Source organism: Silurus meridionalis, chromosome 23 (assembly GCF_014805685.1).
Source record: "Silurus meridionalis isolate SWU-2019-XX chromosome 23, ASM1480568v1, whole genome shotgun sequence".
NCBI lineage: Eukaryota > Metazoa > Chordata > Actinopteri > Siluriformes > Siluridae > Silurus > Silurus meridionalis.
Genome location: NC_060906.1, coordinates 6,666,687 through 6,685,911, shown reverse-complemented (window position 1 = coordinate 6,685,911; position 19,225 = coordinate 6,666,687). Strand labels below are relative to the sequence as shown.

The 19,225-nt window shown below is 38.7% G+C and overlaps 1 protein-coding gene across 1 annotated transcript; it reads left to right on the top strand.

The window, feature by feature from the left end:
- The first annotated feature begins 932 nt into the window (after positions 1-932).
- lmx1a (LIM homeobox transcription factor 1, alpha) lies at positions 933-17,132 on the top strand. The gene is given in 10 exon segments (XM_046836590.1): positions 933-1,118; positions 1,422-1,476; positions 1,882-2,062; positions 13,929-14,149; positions 14,623-14,801; positions 15,851-15,928; positions 16,260-16,356; positions 16,510-16,659; positions 16,748-16,828; positions 16,831-17,132. Coding segments are annotated over 9 exon segments (1,080 nt in total). The 5' UTR covers positions 933-1,118; positions 1,422-1,445; the 3' UTR covers positions 16,893-17,132.
- The last annotated feature ends 2,093 nt before the right edge of the window (positions 17,133-19,225 follow it).

The window sequence follows — 19,225 nt, the reverse complement described above, 5'->3', positions numbered from 1 at the left end:
AGCAGATTGTGTACAATTATTATGATTGTTTTGAATATTTATCTTTTTGTTTTGTTTACTTAGTTGCTAAAGCTTAAAGTTATTTATTTTACCTGCAAATTGAGCTTAATTACCATCAGATACAATATTTGATTTCAGCCTTGTATCTTTTAAGACTTAATTTTTGCTGTAATAACTGATTTTTAAAGTTGCCCAGTAAAAAAATGCTCAATAATCACAATTAGGACTTTAGCATTATTTATGCTAAATGCTTGTTTTATGTCAACGCCAACACAATCACTTACAGCCTAATAACAAATCTGCAGCATTAAATCACCACACTCTTTCCAAACATTACCCAGTATGATTATTAGTTTTTGGAACTAATGTTCATCATACAAGGTACTTATGGTACTCATGGTACTTATAGTTTCTCGTGTCGAATAATATTCAGTGTTCAGTAATGACAAAAATATATTCAATAATGTTTTATGTTGCAAAAAGTATTTTTTTTAAAGCAGCAAGTCATGAATTCGCTTTGTCTGCTTGTTGACAATACGCATGATTTTAATAGTAATCTTGTTTTTATTTATAATGATTTGTCTCATTTTAAGAGAGAATGTATAATGATGACAATTCTAAAAGATGGAGAGGAATTCGCCTGTTCAGTAGCTCTGGTTTACTGTTGTAAATAAATAACAAGCTCGTTTAAAGTTCATTAGAATAAATTGACTGCTTGAAATGTGTTAATTGTTTTTTTTTTAAAAGGAAATATTTGTTGTGAGCAGAAACACAGTGAATGATATTAAGCTGTAGAGGATGGATAGGGGGATGAGAGGGTGGATGGAGAGAGGGAGGAGGGATGAGTGGGGGTAGGTGGATAGAGAGATGGAAGGGGTGGGTGGATAGAGGGGTGGATTGGGGGTGGATGGATGAAGACTATGGTCCTGCAGGTGATCAGAGCTCGTGTTTTTCTGTGCGTGGGTCAGACGTGTAGTTTGCGTTAAAGCGCAGCAGAAATCGGATCTCTGTTCGGGAGTTTACAAACTCTCACTCTCACACACACACACACACACACACGCGCGCGCGTGCGGACGTGGAGCATTTAGGACCCGATCTGGGTGAAGACGGGATCAACTGTAAGTAATGCTGGAATTTGTAAAGTTGTTGATGTGTTTATGTGGAAATGGGCAGAGGGGAGTTTTGTTCTCCAGTGTGTTCAAACTGATGGACATGAATGAGGTTAATATTCGGGAAAGTTTCCTCCTGGTAGACTGGTGTATCTGTGGGTGATGGTGAGATGGTTTCAATTTTTTTTAGGTGACATATTTAACATCTTTACATGAAATTAATGAACTGCACTGAAAAATAAATATAACAACAATAATATATATATACTGTATATATAATAATAAAACTGTGTCTGAACTTTTTCCCCCCAGGAGATTTGTTCTAAAGAGGCAATTATGGGAGAAGGCAATTTAACAACTTTACTGGGTAAATTTCTCCTCCTCCTCTTCATCATCATTGTTAAAACTTTTCACACAACTTATCCTATTTCATACATACCTCTATACCTGACTTCCTTCTTGGCAGAGTTTGAACTCATTTGTATGACATTGTGTCATACGTCTTTACTATCACCCAAACACAGCATTACATATTTAAATGACACGTTTCACTGCTATTGTGCACGAATAAATAATTATTTATAAAAGCATATGACGTATATGAATAAGTCTTATACATATAATGCACTATGGGATTCCTTTAATCGTTGTACTGTATAATGACCCATTCTGGTCATTTGTTTCTAAATGATTTATGTGTGTGTGTGTGTGTGTGTGTGTGTGTGTGTGTGTGTGTGTGTGTGTGTGTGTGTGTGCGTGCGTTCCCATACAGAGGGTGCGTGCAGTCCTGTGTGTGAGGGCTGCCACCAGCCCATTGGGGAGCGTTTCCTGCTGCGTGTTCATGACTCTCTGTGGCACGAGCGCTGTGTGAAGTGTGCTACTTGCGCTCAGCCGCTGAAGAGATCCTGCTTCCTGCGAGACTCCAAAATCTACTGCAGGCGAGATTACCAACAGTAAGATCCCCTGACCTTCTACTTCTTCTCCTCCTTAACAATGCTGGGTGACCTGTATAACTTAAGCTTGTGTGTATCAGGGCTGGATTTGTGTACAGAAATAGAACATTTGGGGTAAAAGTAGGATGAACAGATCATTTATTGCTTAGGTGATTCTAATTGACAGCTACATTTGCTTCTAGTTTAGTGTCTGTGTGTTTCAGGGTTGCAGTGAAGCATATTCTCAGTACAGTTGGGACAGACACACCCCCTGACAGTTTCACAGGGAATTACACACTCAGTTACACCTAGCAGCAATTTAGTCTCGCCAATCCAACTTCCGGCATGTGGGGTATTGGCAGTTAACTGACACTGAGAGAGAACATATTCTACAAAAATGCTACAGACACAACAACTTAAACTTAGGACTGTAAAGCCAGGAACTACACTCTGAACTACACTCAGAAAACTACACTTAAAACACTGCACTCTGAAGTACTACACTTTAAACACTATACTTTGAGCTGTAGTGTTTTGAGTGTAGCTCAGAGTATAGTGTATAGTGTAGTAGTTCAGAGTGTAGTGTTTTGGGTGTAGTGTTTTGATGTAGCTCAAAACACTACACTCACAACACAATACATTTTGAACTACTACACTTTAAACACTATACTCTGAGCTACACTAAAAACACTACACTATGAACTACTACACTTTAAACACTATACTCTGAGCTACACTCAAAACACTACACTCTGAACTACTACACTTTAAACACTATACTCTGAGCTACACTCAAAACACTACACTCTGAACTACTACATTTTAAACACTTAACTCAAAGACTACTCCCTGAACTACTACACCATCAACACTACACTCTGAACTACACTCAAAACACTACACTTAAGACACTGCACTCTGAGCTACACTCAAAACACTACATTTTGAATACTACACTCTGAACACTACACTCTGAATACTACACTTAAAACACAACACTCTGAGTACTACACTCTGAGTACTACACTCTGAACACTTCTCAGTATACTACACCCAAAACACTACACTCTGAACACTACACTCTAAACACTATACTTAAAATACTACACCCTGAATACTACACTCAAAACACTACACTCTGAACACTACACTATAAACACCCCAGTTTTAGTGTAGTTCAAAATGTACAAGGGAATATAAATCTCAAACTAATTTTAATTGAAGGAACATGTTCACAAATTAAAGTGCAATAACAAAAAATAAATAAAATTAAATCTAATTAAATAAAAACCACTATTCCCAGCTAGCAGGGATTCTGTTCAAGTTTGGTTAGTTTTAAATGTAATGTACACTTAAATTTAAATGTAATGTTAAAGGAATGTTTTAAGGATGTTTTTTGATTTTAAATAATGTTAAATTCTAAACAAAGATATTGCATTTTAACTGTAACATATCAGGATTGTTTGGAGGATGTTCTTAAGGTAACAGATTATGTTATTTTAAATGGTACACTGTTTCATGGTAACAAAGGGAGAACATCATCTCAATCATATTAGGAAAACCTTATAAGGATATAATTGAGGTCTGATATGACGGAAGCATGTGCAATCATAGGGACCTTAAAAATTTGGTTCCCCAAACATTATCACCAGCTTTCAGCGTGATTTCACTATAATGGCCCTGCATACGACTGATTCAAAGACTGCTGAATAGAACTGTAGGAGAAGAGCCTGTGGTAAACTGTAAAATTAGCTGTAAAAATAGCAATCACATTTTAACAGTAATATGCAGTTTTTCAATTAAAACAGTAAAATCCCGTAAAAAAACAATGCATTCTGAACAATTCTGTTGTTTTTGAGAAAGTAGCTTACGGCAGTATACTGTGAATTAACAACGTTCAGAGTCGACACTCTACACACTCATTCACTATTCCCTACATTAATTTACTAGTCTAGTCCACTTGACAGAGTAAATAAAAACAAATGAATGAAAAGACGAAATTAACCGAAAAACAAAAAACATTAAAACAGGAGGATTATTCAATCAATTATTACAGTCTGACTTTATTGCTGTCAGATTTTTACAAAACATTCTTTGAGACTTAACAGAGGTTTATTTATTATATAAAATGTTTAGTTTGACCTCAACATTTTGGAGATCAGTGGTTACTTTAGTTGGGCTCATGACCCCTGATTATTTAATCATAGTTTTTCTTTGGCTGTTATAATTGTGTTTATAAAGCACATTGATTATAGCAAGAAAAATTACAATTAAGTGGTTTTGGTTGACTATTGATGGTGATGTGTTCATTGATCCCAATCAGGGTCTAGTCTTGATTTTATGGATGATTTTAATTAATTTATGATAGTGATGATTCTCCCAGATAAATTGACAAACTATTATGAAGGATTTTTAAAAAGATTTTATGCACAAATATTTTACAGTTATTCTTAATTGCTTTGGAGCGTTTCTCAAATCATCCTTAATATTTGCAAACCAGTAAGTGCATCTTCAAAGCAATGTGTGCAAGCAGCACAATACTTTGGATTTCTTGCAAAAGCCTGTACTTTTCTCAAAATCCTTAGATCATCTTTAGAAAGTAAGCATTTGCACCAATGCACAGCTCATTGAACATTTTTGAAGATCTTGTTTGTGAAGAATGACAATGGGACTCTTCATTCTAATGGTAGGCATATTGTCATTATGATGGCCCATAGTTTCTGGATTTTCTGATATAAACTATGGTTTGGGTTACAATGATTGAAAATGCACAAGGTTAAATTTCTTCTGTATGATATCTATGAATTACAGCAGCACAAATTGATTTATTTGATTGCATATTTGATTTATATTGATTGCATGCGCCCGGACAGAATTCACACTTTTATTGTACTGTGTAATTTATTTAATTATTGGTTGATCTGATGCCGTACACTCTCCTTCATTAGTGACATTTAAGATTCATCTGCACAATTCATCAATTCAACACAGTTACAAAAAAAAAGTTTAATAGAAATTTTAGATGACAGATGATGACAACTGGTTTAACCATTTTGCATTCAATGACTTATGCAATTAACTGATGCTGAGATGTTTTGGGGGTTAAGACTATTTAGGTAAAACCAATATAATATATTTTGATCAATATGAACATAAACCACTGATAATGTAGGAAAAAGCAGTCACTTGTACACAATCAATTAAATGAATGTACAAACACATTCACAGTTTGATCAAAGCAACAGAAATTGTTTTATAATGTGCAGAAGTGACTAAATAATGTTTGTGCAGTACAAAACTCCCAGCATGCCTTGCAGTGTGCATAAATTGTGCTGCTGAATGTTCTTACTATTTTCTTTATTTGCTTTTATTTTGGTGTTGTTTGGGTTGTTGTGACTTTTCAGTAGACTTTTTCGTGATGTTCAGTTTCAGTTTACTCTCTAAATTTAAAGTTGGGATTCATACACTGATGTCTGTGTGCGTTTTTTTTTTTTATCATAGTGTAAAACTTTTATTTAATTTTATATATAATTGTTATCTGGCCCTTACTTCTTTTTGCTTTTGATCAACTCAAGTAATGACTAACTACAGAAAATACATTTTTAGAATGCCAAGGTTCAAGAGCCCAACTACAGCACACACTGATCCCCATTATGGTGACTTTGGTTACTGTATAACCAATCACACATTTATGGTGAGAATGCAGTGTTCAGTCAAAGGATTTAATTTGAAGACACCATAATGGAGATAAGTGTTTGCTGTAGTTGGGCTCTTTAACTTTGACAGTTTAAAATCAGTTTTCCTAAAGGTTGCTGTTATTAGTTATGCTTATCAAGTGCAAAGTTTACCAGCAAGAATCTCTTGAACATGTCAAGTTTTATTGCAAGTATAATGCATTATTAATACCATCACTAATACTACTGCAGTTAATTATAGTGAAATTATACTGAGCACACCATACACACAAAAAGTTTTAACTATAGCAAATAAACACACACAGACATTAACACTCAGTGTATAAATTTCAATGTTGGTGACAATCTAAAAAAATGTAATTAACACTGAACATCACAAAACAGTCTACTGAAGAGTCACAACAACCCAAACACCACAAAAATAAAAGCAAATAAGAATATTCAGCAGCTTAATTTAGTCACACTGCAATGCATGCTGAGAGATTTGTACTGCACAAGCACCCAGCATGGTCTTTTTTTTTGTTACTAGTCACCATTGTTGAGTTTCATGTGTTGATTCTTGTGTATAAATGGTGCTGTAGTTCGTAAACGTTTTGTGCATGAAATGTTTTTAAAATCTTCCATAACAGTTTGCTGATTTATCTGGGAGAATCATCACTATTATAAATTGTTTAAAATCATCTATAAAAATCAAAGACTAGACTCTGATTGGAATCAATGAACACATCACCATCAATAGTCAACCAAAACCACTTCATTTTAAAATTTTTTTGCTACAACCAATGTGCCTTATAAACAGTTATAACAGCCAGAGAAAAACAACGATTAAAGAATCTGACATTTTATATAATAAATAAACCTCTGTTAAGTCTCAAAAAGTCTTTATTCCCCTATTTACAATTGCACGCAGTTCTTAAAAGGAACATTTGGAACATCTTGGAGAACTTACCGCAGATGTTCTGTGGATGTAGGCTGCCTGAAATCCTTGTGTATCTTCATATAATCCAAGACAGACTTGATTATGTTAAGATCAGAGCTCTGTATGGGCCAAAATGATAACTTCCAGAACACCTTGTTCCTTTCCAGCATGGCAATGCCTATGTGCACAAAGTAAACACCTTTGGGAGAAAAGTGAACACTGACTGCACCTTAGGCCTCCTCACATCACCTACATCAGTACCTGACTTTACCAACATCCTAATGGCTGATGAACACAAATGTCCACACGCACACTTAGAAATCGAGTGGAACATCTTCCCAGAAGAGTGTAGGGAATTATAAGAGCAAATTGAATACTGAATTAAGTACTGAATACACAATACGATGCTCAAAAAGCACATACTGTACTTATGAACAGGTGTCCACAAACTTTTGACATTATGGTGTATCTGCCTGTATTTTTCAGCATTGAGGACACAGTTAATCCTCTATTTGCAAACATGCAAAAAACCTCCATCATGCTTCACTGTTGCCTGCAGACCCTCGTAATATTTTAGATTTTGTCTCATCAGTTTAGAACACCTGCTGTTATTTTTCTGCAACCCAGTTCCTAATGTTTCATGTTTAAATGAGTCACTTAGACTTGTTTCCATGTCAAAGGTCTGGCTTTTTGGCTTCAATACTTTCATGAAGACCTCTTCTGTCTAGACTTCTCCAGAGAGTGAATAAGTGTACCTGGTCCCACTGGTTTTCACCAGTTCTTTGCTGACATCCTATGATGTTGAAAGGAAGTAAGCATGGTGTCTTTCATCCACTTTATTCAAATTCCTTAACCAACCAATGTGTCTAAGGTCCTCAACAGTTTCTTTGTTCTTCAAAATTGCTTGAACAGCACATCTTCAAACCCCAGTCTGTTTTGAAATCTTTTCCTCAGAGACCTTTCTGATGCAGTAGAACTTCCTTGTGTGTTGTTGCTGTGCTCAGTCTTGCCCTGGTGTATGACCTGTTTCATAAAACTGTTCCTCACCAAGTTTTGAAGCCTCCTACACAGCTGTTTCTGTTTTACTTAATGACTGGGTTTCAACCCACATATGAAATTGATGATCATTTTGCACCTACTTAGTTTAATTGCTTACATCCTACAAACTATTCCTGAGTTTGTACAAGTGTACATAGTGTACAAGGGTGGGAACTGATGTGTTTTTTTAAAGCATTCTTACTTGCACAGTACAAGAACCTATATAATATAACTCATACAGTATAATTTACTGTGAATCTTTTCTGTCAGGTGCAGTGAGATTTAACATATCCATGAGTTTAACACCACATCTCTTGTCGTTGCTGTCAGAGACAACAGTGAGAACTATTTGGAAAAAAGGACATCTACAGTTTAACATTGTATAAGTGAAACAAACCTCAGCAAAACCACCATTTTCATCTAAATATAGAAATGCTAAATATGTTTTGAGGAGCATTTCAGGAATCCGTTACATGCCCATTATCAGTCCGTGGGAGGTTTATGGAAGGGAATGCTGATGCAGTGGAACTGAGATTCGACCAGGATGTGGGTTGTTCTGGATTCTGGTTAGTTACAATGGTGTGCCATAGTGTTTATTTAAAGAACCACTAGAAGGCTAGAAAAAGTGACTGAAAAGATTGAAACTGAACCTTTAGGTTGAACGATTAACTCTGTGCCTGATCTGTACTGCCAAAGGGAATTCATCTGTATGTCTTTAATCAGCACTGAACTGAATTCTGTCTCATGTTGAAAAGTCAGTGTGAGGGAACTGTTATTGAAAAAGCATATACCTAGGCATTACCCAGAAATCATGACTTTATAAATGGTCAACTCGATCCACTTGTTTCCACTACAGAATGTGATGAGGGTTGCATTTACCTGTAATAAGGCGGAGCTGGACTATTCAGTGTAAGTGAAATTTGTTTATGTTTGTGTTTGCGTTTGGGTTGAGGACATCAAGGGGACATTTGGCTGGTCCCCAAAAGTATTTTTATTTAAAACGCTTAAAAAGGACAAATTTTTTTTTTTTTTTAAGGGTTTAGGTACGATTTGGACCAAATTAGGCAAAGTCAGTGGAAGGTCCTTACAAGGATAGTAATGCACACATGTGAGAATAAAGTGCTTGGCACCGAGTTCCTTTAAGACAAGGTGACTAAGAGGGATTGTGATGAGCCAAGGAATGTGTGGACACACACACACACCCATACACCCACACACCCACCTACACACACACACACACACACACACACACACACACACACACACACACACACACACAAACAGAGTGGTTCAGACCAGGACGGCACTACTGACACATTGTCAAAATGTGTTAAATTAGCGAGACTCATCAACGTGGCAACTGCAAGCTGGGGACAGCATATGGCCACGCCGCTGCCGTGTGCCACCCCCCTATTGACCCCTCAAAAACATATCCACGCATTTTCTCCCTCACACATTCTCACCTCCAACTAGGAGGACACAAGCCAGACTGGAGATGAAACGACCCAGACACTGTCGATGGACAGGAAAAGAAACTGTCCATGAAAGTTGCAAATGTTTTAACTATAATTTAAAAAGTTTCCAACTGTAATCCTTAAACTTATACAGCAATGCTCGGATGGCCAACGTGTGAAAGCAGAGCAGTGGATACCAGTAATACAATGACACAGATTTCAGAGATTCAGAGAATTGACACATATGCATGGCATAAAACATTCAAGAACATGCAAAGTATTTAGTGACAGAATTATAACTCTTAACTCATAATAACTGCATTCAGAGCAAATGCGTTTTTCCTGTGTTTCAGCAGTGGTGGGCAGATATTTCAATTGAAAAAATCATTATTAATTTCAAACAAAGGAATTTATTGCCCCTTTGAAAGGTAATTAAAAGTATGATCTGGGCTTTCCAAGCTTTCTTCTTTCTACACACACACACACACACACACACACACACACACACACACACACACACACACACACACACATGAGCTATAGTGAGAGGAACGGAAGAATGACCACTGTGCTCTTAATAAGTGGACTTGCAGTAAGCTGTGAAGTTAATGGAGGTTTTTAGGAGAAGTGAGGAGTGGACCATATGTTCAGGGAGAAGCTTTGAGGAGGGGGTTCTGTGTGTGTGCAGTGTCTGTGTACTGTACATGTGTGTGCGTATATTTGTGTGTAGGGTTGGCTCCCAGACTGTACATTGCACTGAGCCATCTGGGTTGATGCCTGGTGTCATCGCTGTTCCTCTCAGGGGCGCTGCTCATCCAAGCGTGAGCTTATATGACCTGACCAATTAGCCACATACCCAGTGCCTGGCATTGGCCATTACCATTCCTCTTAAGTGCAGGACTCTACTTGGTTCCTGTCCACCAGGGTTCGAACTGGCACGATTCATATTCTGTTGAGGCGCAGAATTACTGTAAGTGGGTCAGTGCACTCGGTGATCCACTGTTTTCTTATTCAATCCTACTGTACCCATGTAACATGTTCTGCTTTTTGAATAGACGAGAATAATAAAGTACAATGCGAGAAGTTTCAAAGAGTCAGACACATATCTGAATAATTCTGTACAGTTTGATTTCTTCACATGGTGCAGTGGAGCGGTGGGGAACATGGCTGTCTCTCAGCCTCAGGCTTCTTTAATCAATCTGGAATTCTTCTTTCTGTCAGTGTGGAGTTTCCTACTGTGTCCCAACTGGTTTTCATCCAAACAAAACTTGCTAATAGCTGGAATGTCTTATTTACATTTCCCCTAATGAGAATTAAAATGTGGTGCATGGAGCCTCATTCAGGGTGTTTTTCTAGCATCTTTCCCAGTATTCCCAACATAGGCTCCCAACTCACTGCAACCCTGCCCAGGACCAAGCAGTTTCTGAAGATATGTGTGGGAATTGATAGGAAAGGAAAATTATTTTATTCATTCAGCTCAGTTGCACATAGACTGGCCACATCTGATCGCTGCTTGAGTTAAAACTGCTGTGGTGATTGCTGTTGGTCCGTGTACATTCTGGTGATTCAATTTTCATTTCAGAAAGAGAACATGAAAAAAAAAAAAAATCTTATTTTTATTTTCCTCTAGTACTCTAGAAACAAACTACTGAAAAACAAGTATTTTTCCCGTTTTTTCATGGGTGCACGGAAAAAAAAAATCAAAGGGAAACGAAAACAGAAAAAGGCTTCATTTTTTTTCTTTATGTTTAATTGCAGAACTACAGAAGCAGAAGTCTAATACGCTTAATTTTCTTTTATTAGGTATGAGCTATTTTACATAGATTTCTATTGTACCCAATATCTGCAATATTTAACAGAAATTGTTTTAAATTAGGTAATTTCAATTCGTACAATTCAATTCGTACAATATTTAAAAACATTAACAATGTTAAATATGTATATATATTGCATTTGGTCTGGGTTCATTTTCTTGTACATAATAGTAATGCTTTATTAATGAGGTGTGTACTGAATTTGTTCTTTTAATATAATTTTAGTCCACATTAAGTAATTAAGTGACTAATTGGCTCTTTTAGTAGGAACGTTTTAACGCTGAATAGGTATTTTCTTTATAATTGTTTTCTATGGGAAGAAAATGCTTAACGTGTAAATTAAAGTGCGGATTGTGTCTAAATAGGCTTTGTTATGTCATCAGCTAGATTTTGATTGGATTTCATTTTTTTTCATATTTTTTTTCTAAAATGAATTCAATGACCAGAAGGTACACAGACTGCTGTTCTGCTGAATTATAGATTACAGATTAGTTATATTCAAAATTGATTGTCAAAATGATTTTTATTTGTTAAAGTAATTCTGTGATACCTGAAGTGGGCCGTGTAGAGTGTCCACAGTAACACAGTCCCTGTGTTAGAGTGTTTCAGACCAGACTTAATGACTCTTAATGAATTAAAAGGCTCTAACCTCAGGACCATTTACATCTGCCTAAACTGACTGAAAATCTGAGAATCACTTGATTGTGCATCATTTGTGTTCATCTGCCATGGAATAAAAAGTGACTGTTCAAGTTGAATGTGTATCTGTGATTAGGGAGGGAATTAAAGGTTCGTATCTCACACGTCTTTTAGTGTGTACCTGAGATAAACAACTGGGCTTTCGATCTGATTCTTGCGCACAATATTATACTGAAGTATAATCGTATAATCGTTTTCATTTTCACATGATGCCCTGAAAAAGTGAGGAAATTAAATAATTCTAATTTAATTTAAACGATGTTTGTGTCTAGGCTGTGGTTAAAAGGTTTTCCTGACACTTTTTAGTATTAGGCAACAGAAATAACGTGGGCTTTTAGACTCTGGGTAAAATCATTAACTGTATGAGCAGCCTGTTCCCCGCCCCCCCCCAAGTGAGCTCTAAAAACCTCGCCTGGTTTCCCACAGCAACACTAATAACCCACAACAATGCCAAGCTTTGGGATGTTTCAGTTCATGCTCATCACAGGAGGATTTTCACTGTGTGTGTATGTGTGTTTGTGTGTGTGTATCTACACAGGGTGCATACCAGAAGTAAATTCCTTCAAATTCTTTGCTAGCGTAATTAAACCTGGAGCTGCCATTTATTTTCCAAAATCAAGCAAGGAGAAGGAAAAAACCAAGAAACGTGTTCCGCGAAAAAAAAATGTCTGCGGTTACTTACAGTTTTGAAACATGAAGAACTGTCATTTAAACTGAAATTGAAACATCATGAATTCCTCACTCTGAAAAGTTACCGATCTCATCTTGAGCTCTGTTACACCTCTGGGGGAAAAACAAAACAAAACAAAAGCCCTCCCAGTCACCTGCATCCACAGCTCGGAGCTGGCTCCCCCTCTGGCCGTGCAAATCTCAGCCCACGGTTTGACAAACAGAAAATGCGGTGGCTGCCAGGGCGCAACAATGCAAGCGCAGCTCGGGGCCAAGTTCTGCAATTGTTTGCAATCGGTTAAGTCGAGTTAAGACGGTTCCCTGGCTCAGCCTCTCTCGCCAGGAGGTCCTGTCGTGACTGCTCGGGCTGGAGCCATGGCCTGCCGAGCTGCTTTTTTCTCCGCTCCCTGGGAGTTCTGTTCCCGGACGCTGCAGTGGAGCCGACGGCCCACGTCTCAGTTCCTTCTGACCCACAGCTCCAGTTGCTAGGAGCTAAGACTGTGGTAGGGGCTATGCGTCTGTGTGTTTTAAGAGGGTCGAAGGGTGGAAAAACAGGAGGAGGCAGGTTTGAGGGGAAAAAGCCGACAGTCTCGTCTGACTCCTATATGAAAAGAGCAACGTTCCAGGAATAGCTTTAGTCTGTGAACTTATCCTGAAGCTTATCCTGGTGCTGGACTTCCACATACCCTGTCGTTTTTTTTGCGCCTGCACTACTATGCACCGTGTGCTACATTCACACTAGGTTGCATACAGTTGCATCCATGTGTAAATGTGTACCACTGGACATTTTTTTATTTAGACGTGAAATAACTAATAAATAAGTTGCAGTGTGAAACCCAGCTGTCTAATTCCAATTATATCCTAGATTAGCCAATCACCAGTGGTGGATATTAACAGAGATACGCTTTATCGCATATCTGTACTTCACTGGAGGATTTCCATTTGGGGAACTTTTACTTTAACTTCACTACAAGTCAAATATTGTACTTTTTACTCAACTACATTTTGTGAGTGGATAAAAATGTAACTGCTTGTTTTGATCCGTGCTTGGTGGTATCTACTTATCACAAACATACAGTTCAGCATCAGTTCATCAGCAAGCAGAACAATTTAAGAGGAATAAATGTAGGAAGAAACTTCTGACTTGAACTCACCAGAACACCTTCCTTATTTGTTTGAGGTGGTTGAAAAAAATGTGTTGGGCTCATGAAAATTTAAATTACATTCTATTAATAGATCGGTGTGCTGAGAGTAACATTAGAGTCGGGTGAAAGTTTAAAGGGACACTTTTACTTTAACTTGACTCACATTTTACAGAGTGACTCTCTACTTTTACTCAAGTACTTCGTCCACCCCTGCCAATCATTTACTTGAGCATTTAATCGTCTCTGTTGTGTACTCTTAAGCTTGTAGTTAGGCATGTTTCATATAAACTGAACATTCTCCTGTGTTATGCTAGCGTGAACGTCTGCTCCAGACTACATTTCCAGAGTCAAATTACAGTATACAGTAGGTTACTTCACTTCCTCATCAATACTATCTAACGTGAACCAGAATATAATCTTGTTGTACCCCCTCCTTCTCTCTCTCTTTCTCTAGACTGTTCTCAGTGCGCTGTAGGGCTTGTGCTGAGGTTATCTCCCCAGCAGAGCTCGTGATGCGAGCAGGTGATGCAGTTTTCCACCTGCACTGTTTCTGCTGCTCAGTGTGTGACTGCCGGCTGCAGAAAGGAGATCGCTGTGTGCTGGTGGGAGACAAGCTGCTCTGTACACAACATTACCAGCACACGCTGAGCAGTCCCACCACCACCACGGACTCAGGTACTGCATCGGGATACACGTTTCCAGGCCTGCGTATCATACCGTTCCATCCGACCTTTTGTACACGCATACTATACATTTTGACCAGAAACCATATGTGTGAAAGCTTTATGCTAACTTTGATATGGATTAAAAGTGCAAACAATATTGAAAAGTTGTACGCTGATTTATGGACATGCACTCAGATTACTCTGAAATCAAAACATTTAGATCGCCACTGTTACTAGTTAAGTCTGATACATTAGTTGCACAGTATCTTAAAGGTTTTGCTATGAGGTGTTTTACTCTGACCGGAAGAATTATTAGTACATTTAGTTTTCGGCATTTTCATAATTCATTTGAATCCTAAATGTAAAAGATCAGCCATAAAACTTTAACTCAAGGAACTGAGCATCTTTTAGTCAAACACAGCTACAAAAACAGTTCTTGTTGTGCAAAAAAAAAAAACGCCTTTCCTTTGTTCTTATTTGCAGGCCAAAGTGAGGATTACGATGAAGAAGAGGATGAAAGCAATCTCAAGGTATCCGGCGACAGGACCGCCACTAGAGATGGGGACCAGAAGAGGCCGAAACGTCCTCGCACCATCCTCACCACGCAGCAGAGACGAGCCTTCAAAGCCTCGTTTGAAGTGTCAGCCAAACCATGCCGAAAAGTAGGAACACCTAAAACTGCCATTCGACTTGCAGTTGTGTAAAATAGTGTGCAATTTATTGTAAGTTAGCACAAATTGTATGTTTTAGGTATATCGGTAGAGTATACAGTGTGTAGTTCCTTATAAAGAACACACACAGACAGAACAGCAGACCCTGTGAGGACTCCCTGATTAGTTTTTACCAACAGCTGTCAATAGAGACAACTTCATGAATTCTCGAGGCTCACTAATGCACATGAGAAGCAAAGACTGAAGATCTACTGAAGCACAAAATGCTGTGACAGTTAAAGCTGGTTCTGATAGAAAAGACTCACTGCTTGCTGCGTATGGAGTTGCGTAGCAGCAGAGCGATCAGAGAGCCCATGCCTACCCTGTGCACCACCTAAAGCTCCTACAATGGTGCAACGTGGAGCTATGAAAAAAGGTGGCCTGGTCTGATGAATCACATTTTTTTTTTACTTTATGTGGATGGCCATGTGTGTGTGGGTATGTCGCTTACCTGGGAAAGCAATTGCACCAGGATGCTTTATGGAAGAATCTGAGCCAATGATACTTTGAGTGATGTGCTTGGGCAAACCTTGGCATTCATGTGGATGTTATTTTGACTATGTACCACTTGGCTACACATTGTTGCAGACCAAGTTACACCCCTTAATGGTAACAGTGTTCCCTAATGTCATTGGTCTTTTCCAGCAGTATAATTCTCCATAATATAATGCAAAAACTCTCCAGGAATGGTTTGAGGACCATGAGAAAACTTGGCCTCCTAAATTCAATCAAGACAAACAAGTCCAATATATTGAAGCAGTACCTCACAACGTACAGGATTAAAGGATGCTTTGGTCAATAAAGTGTGTATGACAAATACAGAACAACAGTTGTGCTGTGGAGTGAGCTGCCCGAGTATTGACTATTTATCTCTGTTGATCTGATACTCCATACAAAGTCAGTAGCTCACTTAACTTACATTACCCACAAACCATGAAGGTCATGCTGTCTGTCTGTCTGTCTGTCTCTCTTTTCAATCTCTCTTCTCCTTCTACTGTAAGGTAAGGGAGACTTTGGCAGCTGAGACAGGCTTGAGTGTACGAGTCGTCCAGGTCTGGTTCCAGAACCAAAGAGCCAAGGTAACATGATACCTGTCATGAACACACACACAAACACACACAAGCATGCACCAAAAGCAACATTAAAATCTACAAGCGTTCTGCTTTCCATGTCATTGAGGAAGTAGGCAGTGTTAATTGATCAGGAAACTGATGGCATGTATTTAGAACGCCTCTTCATTCAGTATTCATTAACAATGTGTTAGTAAATAGTATAGTATAGTTCCTCTGTGTTAATATTTGCTCCATATTACATAATCATGCATGGTGGGACGCACATTCAAACTGGAAAGAAAATGCAGATCAGCAGATATGAAACAATTTGAATTCCGACTTTTTCGTTGAACTATAGATGAAAAAATTGGCCAGACGACAGCAGCAGCAGCAGCAGCAGCAGCAGCAGTGCCAGTCCCCTCAGGACCAGAACGACAGCCAAACACACACCAACGGTATGAACACACACACAGCCATTACGGTTCGGATGTTTTATACTAGAACTCAGTTGAAACCCAAGGATGTTGATGGAGCAGAAATGTAGGTCAGTAAAGCCACTATGTGAATGTTTGTAAGTAAGCTAATTTTTTTTTCCCCCTATGACACAGCACCCTCTGTTGGAGGATTTTCAGCCGAGCTAGAGAGCCTGAGCACGTATTTATCTCTAGCTCAACAGCAAGAAAGTCTCAGCTTTAAGATGGACCTCAGACAAGGTCTCACACCACCTCAGATGCCTGGAGATCACATGAACCCATTTGGTATTAGAAACCATAGATTTCTTTTTGCCTACATAATGCATAAATATTATTACATCTTTGTTCTGAGCCGCGTTTTTACTCTCTGTAGAATGTACAGACACCTGGTACACCGATGTGGATTGTGAATCGCTTCGCCCACTCAGAGACTGTCTATCACCTGGGGAGACGTCCTCCTGACACCCATTGACCGACTATATTCCATGCAGGACTCTTATTTTGCCTCCTGTGTGTAAACTGTGTGAGTTGTGTGCGTGTGTTTCTGGTTCAGATCTCTGGAACTAATAGATATTAATAACAAAAATCTGTCAGTCTATGATTTGTAAAGCTCTCTGTTTTATTTATATTTATTGTTGTGTTTTCTCTGTAATGCTTTTGGATCAATGGACTCGATTTGCAATTACTTGAATGACTAATTAAAAGGGTCACTGTATAACTATAAGCAGGTGTATTTTTTCTTTTATCAAATAAACATATTTTTTCGTGGCACAGAAGGTAGTGGGTCCTTGGTTCAATCTTGAACTCTGTTTAGAGTTTATTTTTATGTTAATGTGATCATATGGGTATTCTTCTGGTTCTGTAGTTTCCTCTGAGCTCTGAAAACGGTACGGTGGGAAGTGGCCAAAAGGTCTCTAGTTGTGAAATAAGAAGGAAAAGAAAATGAGAGAAAGAGAGAGAGAGAGAGAGAGAGAGAGAGAGAGAGAGAGAGAGAGAGAGAGAGAGATGCAGAGGCATTCCCAGCTGGAATTGCAATGAATGGCTATTCAGTGCCACACATATAAGGATGGGTTAGTATCATATTTCAAAGAAAAGACCACACCCTCAGGGTGAAAAAATCTGCTGTTTCAAACTCTCTGCTGTGTCGCCCTTATACACCACGGCTTAACAGGTCAGCAATCAGAACAGGGATCTGAGCAGGTAACAATGAATGCCAGTATTGTGCTCTTTTCATTTACACTTTACAAAATTCTTCTGCTTCCTTTTTGTATGACCAGACCACCCAGTACCATTGGAATGTCCCACGGTTGGGACTAGAATTATGGGTGACTGGGTGATGGGTTCAGTTCAGAGAAAATACTTGGCATGCCAATATCTATTATTCGTATATAGCTTTCTTGCCCCAGTGGTGAACTCTGGCTTGCCACAACCCTGAAGCTCACATTTCTTGAGGCTGAAACTGGAGCTCGATATGCAAGAGCTGGTCAGGAACAATCTACCTGTCTGTCATCAGGCCTTTGACCTGCCAAGTGAAAATACAGGATGAAGTTAGAGGACAGATCGGAAACTTCCTAACTCCTATAACTCTATACCCCTATTAGTTTCATATTATTCATAGAAGAAAATATCCTGCTTTCATGTGATTTACTGAAAATAAGCGTTATTTATATCATACAACAAATATTAAGTGCACAAGACCCGGTAATTTTTTTTAGAAACCAGGACTGTATTTAAGTGCACACCTGCTTGCCCATGCCTTCCAGTCTCTGGTGCATTCCTTGGCATAGGAAGGGCAGTTGGCTTGCTCGTTATGCAAGGCAAAGGAAAAATAATCAAATGGCTATCATGTGGGCACAGCAGGCACCAATAGGCTCGTTATTATTCTGATAGCAGCCAAGAGACTTGCAGTCAGCTGATCGGTTATTTATTACTCCGACCGTGCCAGGACAGGCAGCAAACCCTCTGTCTACTAACCGGTATAATTGGCATCACGCTGAGAAACTGCAACGACAGATGCATCGGCTTTTGTTCAGGAAAACCTTTTTTTTAAGCCAAATATTCCCAAAAAATGGAAGATTCCCCATCGGTGTTTTCTTTTGAGTGTTCACTGATTTTGCAATTCGTCACCCTCGGGCAATTTGTCCAATCTTTGAGGATTGAGATGTTCTGCTTGATGTGTACGATGCAAACACCGAAAATGTTCTTTTTAATAATCATCTATATAAAAATCTTGATTTATAGAAAAATATATATGTATATATACTAAATACACATACTAACAAGCTGTTGCGTTTGCTGCATGTTCAACGCCGAGGCCCTGAATCTGAAAAGCTTCTTAAAAGCAGTATTAGATCTATCCGTTACCTCAGACCCCATGACCTTAAGAGACTCGCACTTAGAGAGCAAGGTGAACGGGCAGAGGTCAGTCTGCGGGCAAATGAGCAGGCAATGGTGGGCACAGTGCCTGGAGGCAGCATGGTCTGGGCTTCATGCCCACTCTAGTGCAAATGTGTCTGTGGAAATGATGGAAGAAGCCATTGGGGTGTGAGCGGGATCACTGTGGGGAGCCACAGCAGGGGCCACTCTTTATCCTCCCCCTGCACAGAGATAGAGAGTGAGTGAGACAGTAGGAGAGAGAGAGAGAGACCCAGACACAGAGGAAGAACACCAGCTGGAATATTTACTACATTGCTCTGTATTATCAGCCTCTAGAGCTTGAGACCTCATATACATATTACCTGAGATATTGGAGAATATAATAGAAGGACTTGGTCTCAGACTAAGAGGACTCAGGATTTGATTTCAAGATAGAAGTAAAACTTAATGCTTCAAAATGCAAAAAAACCTTGCA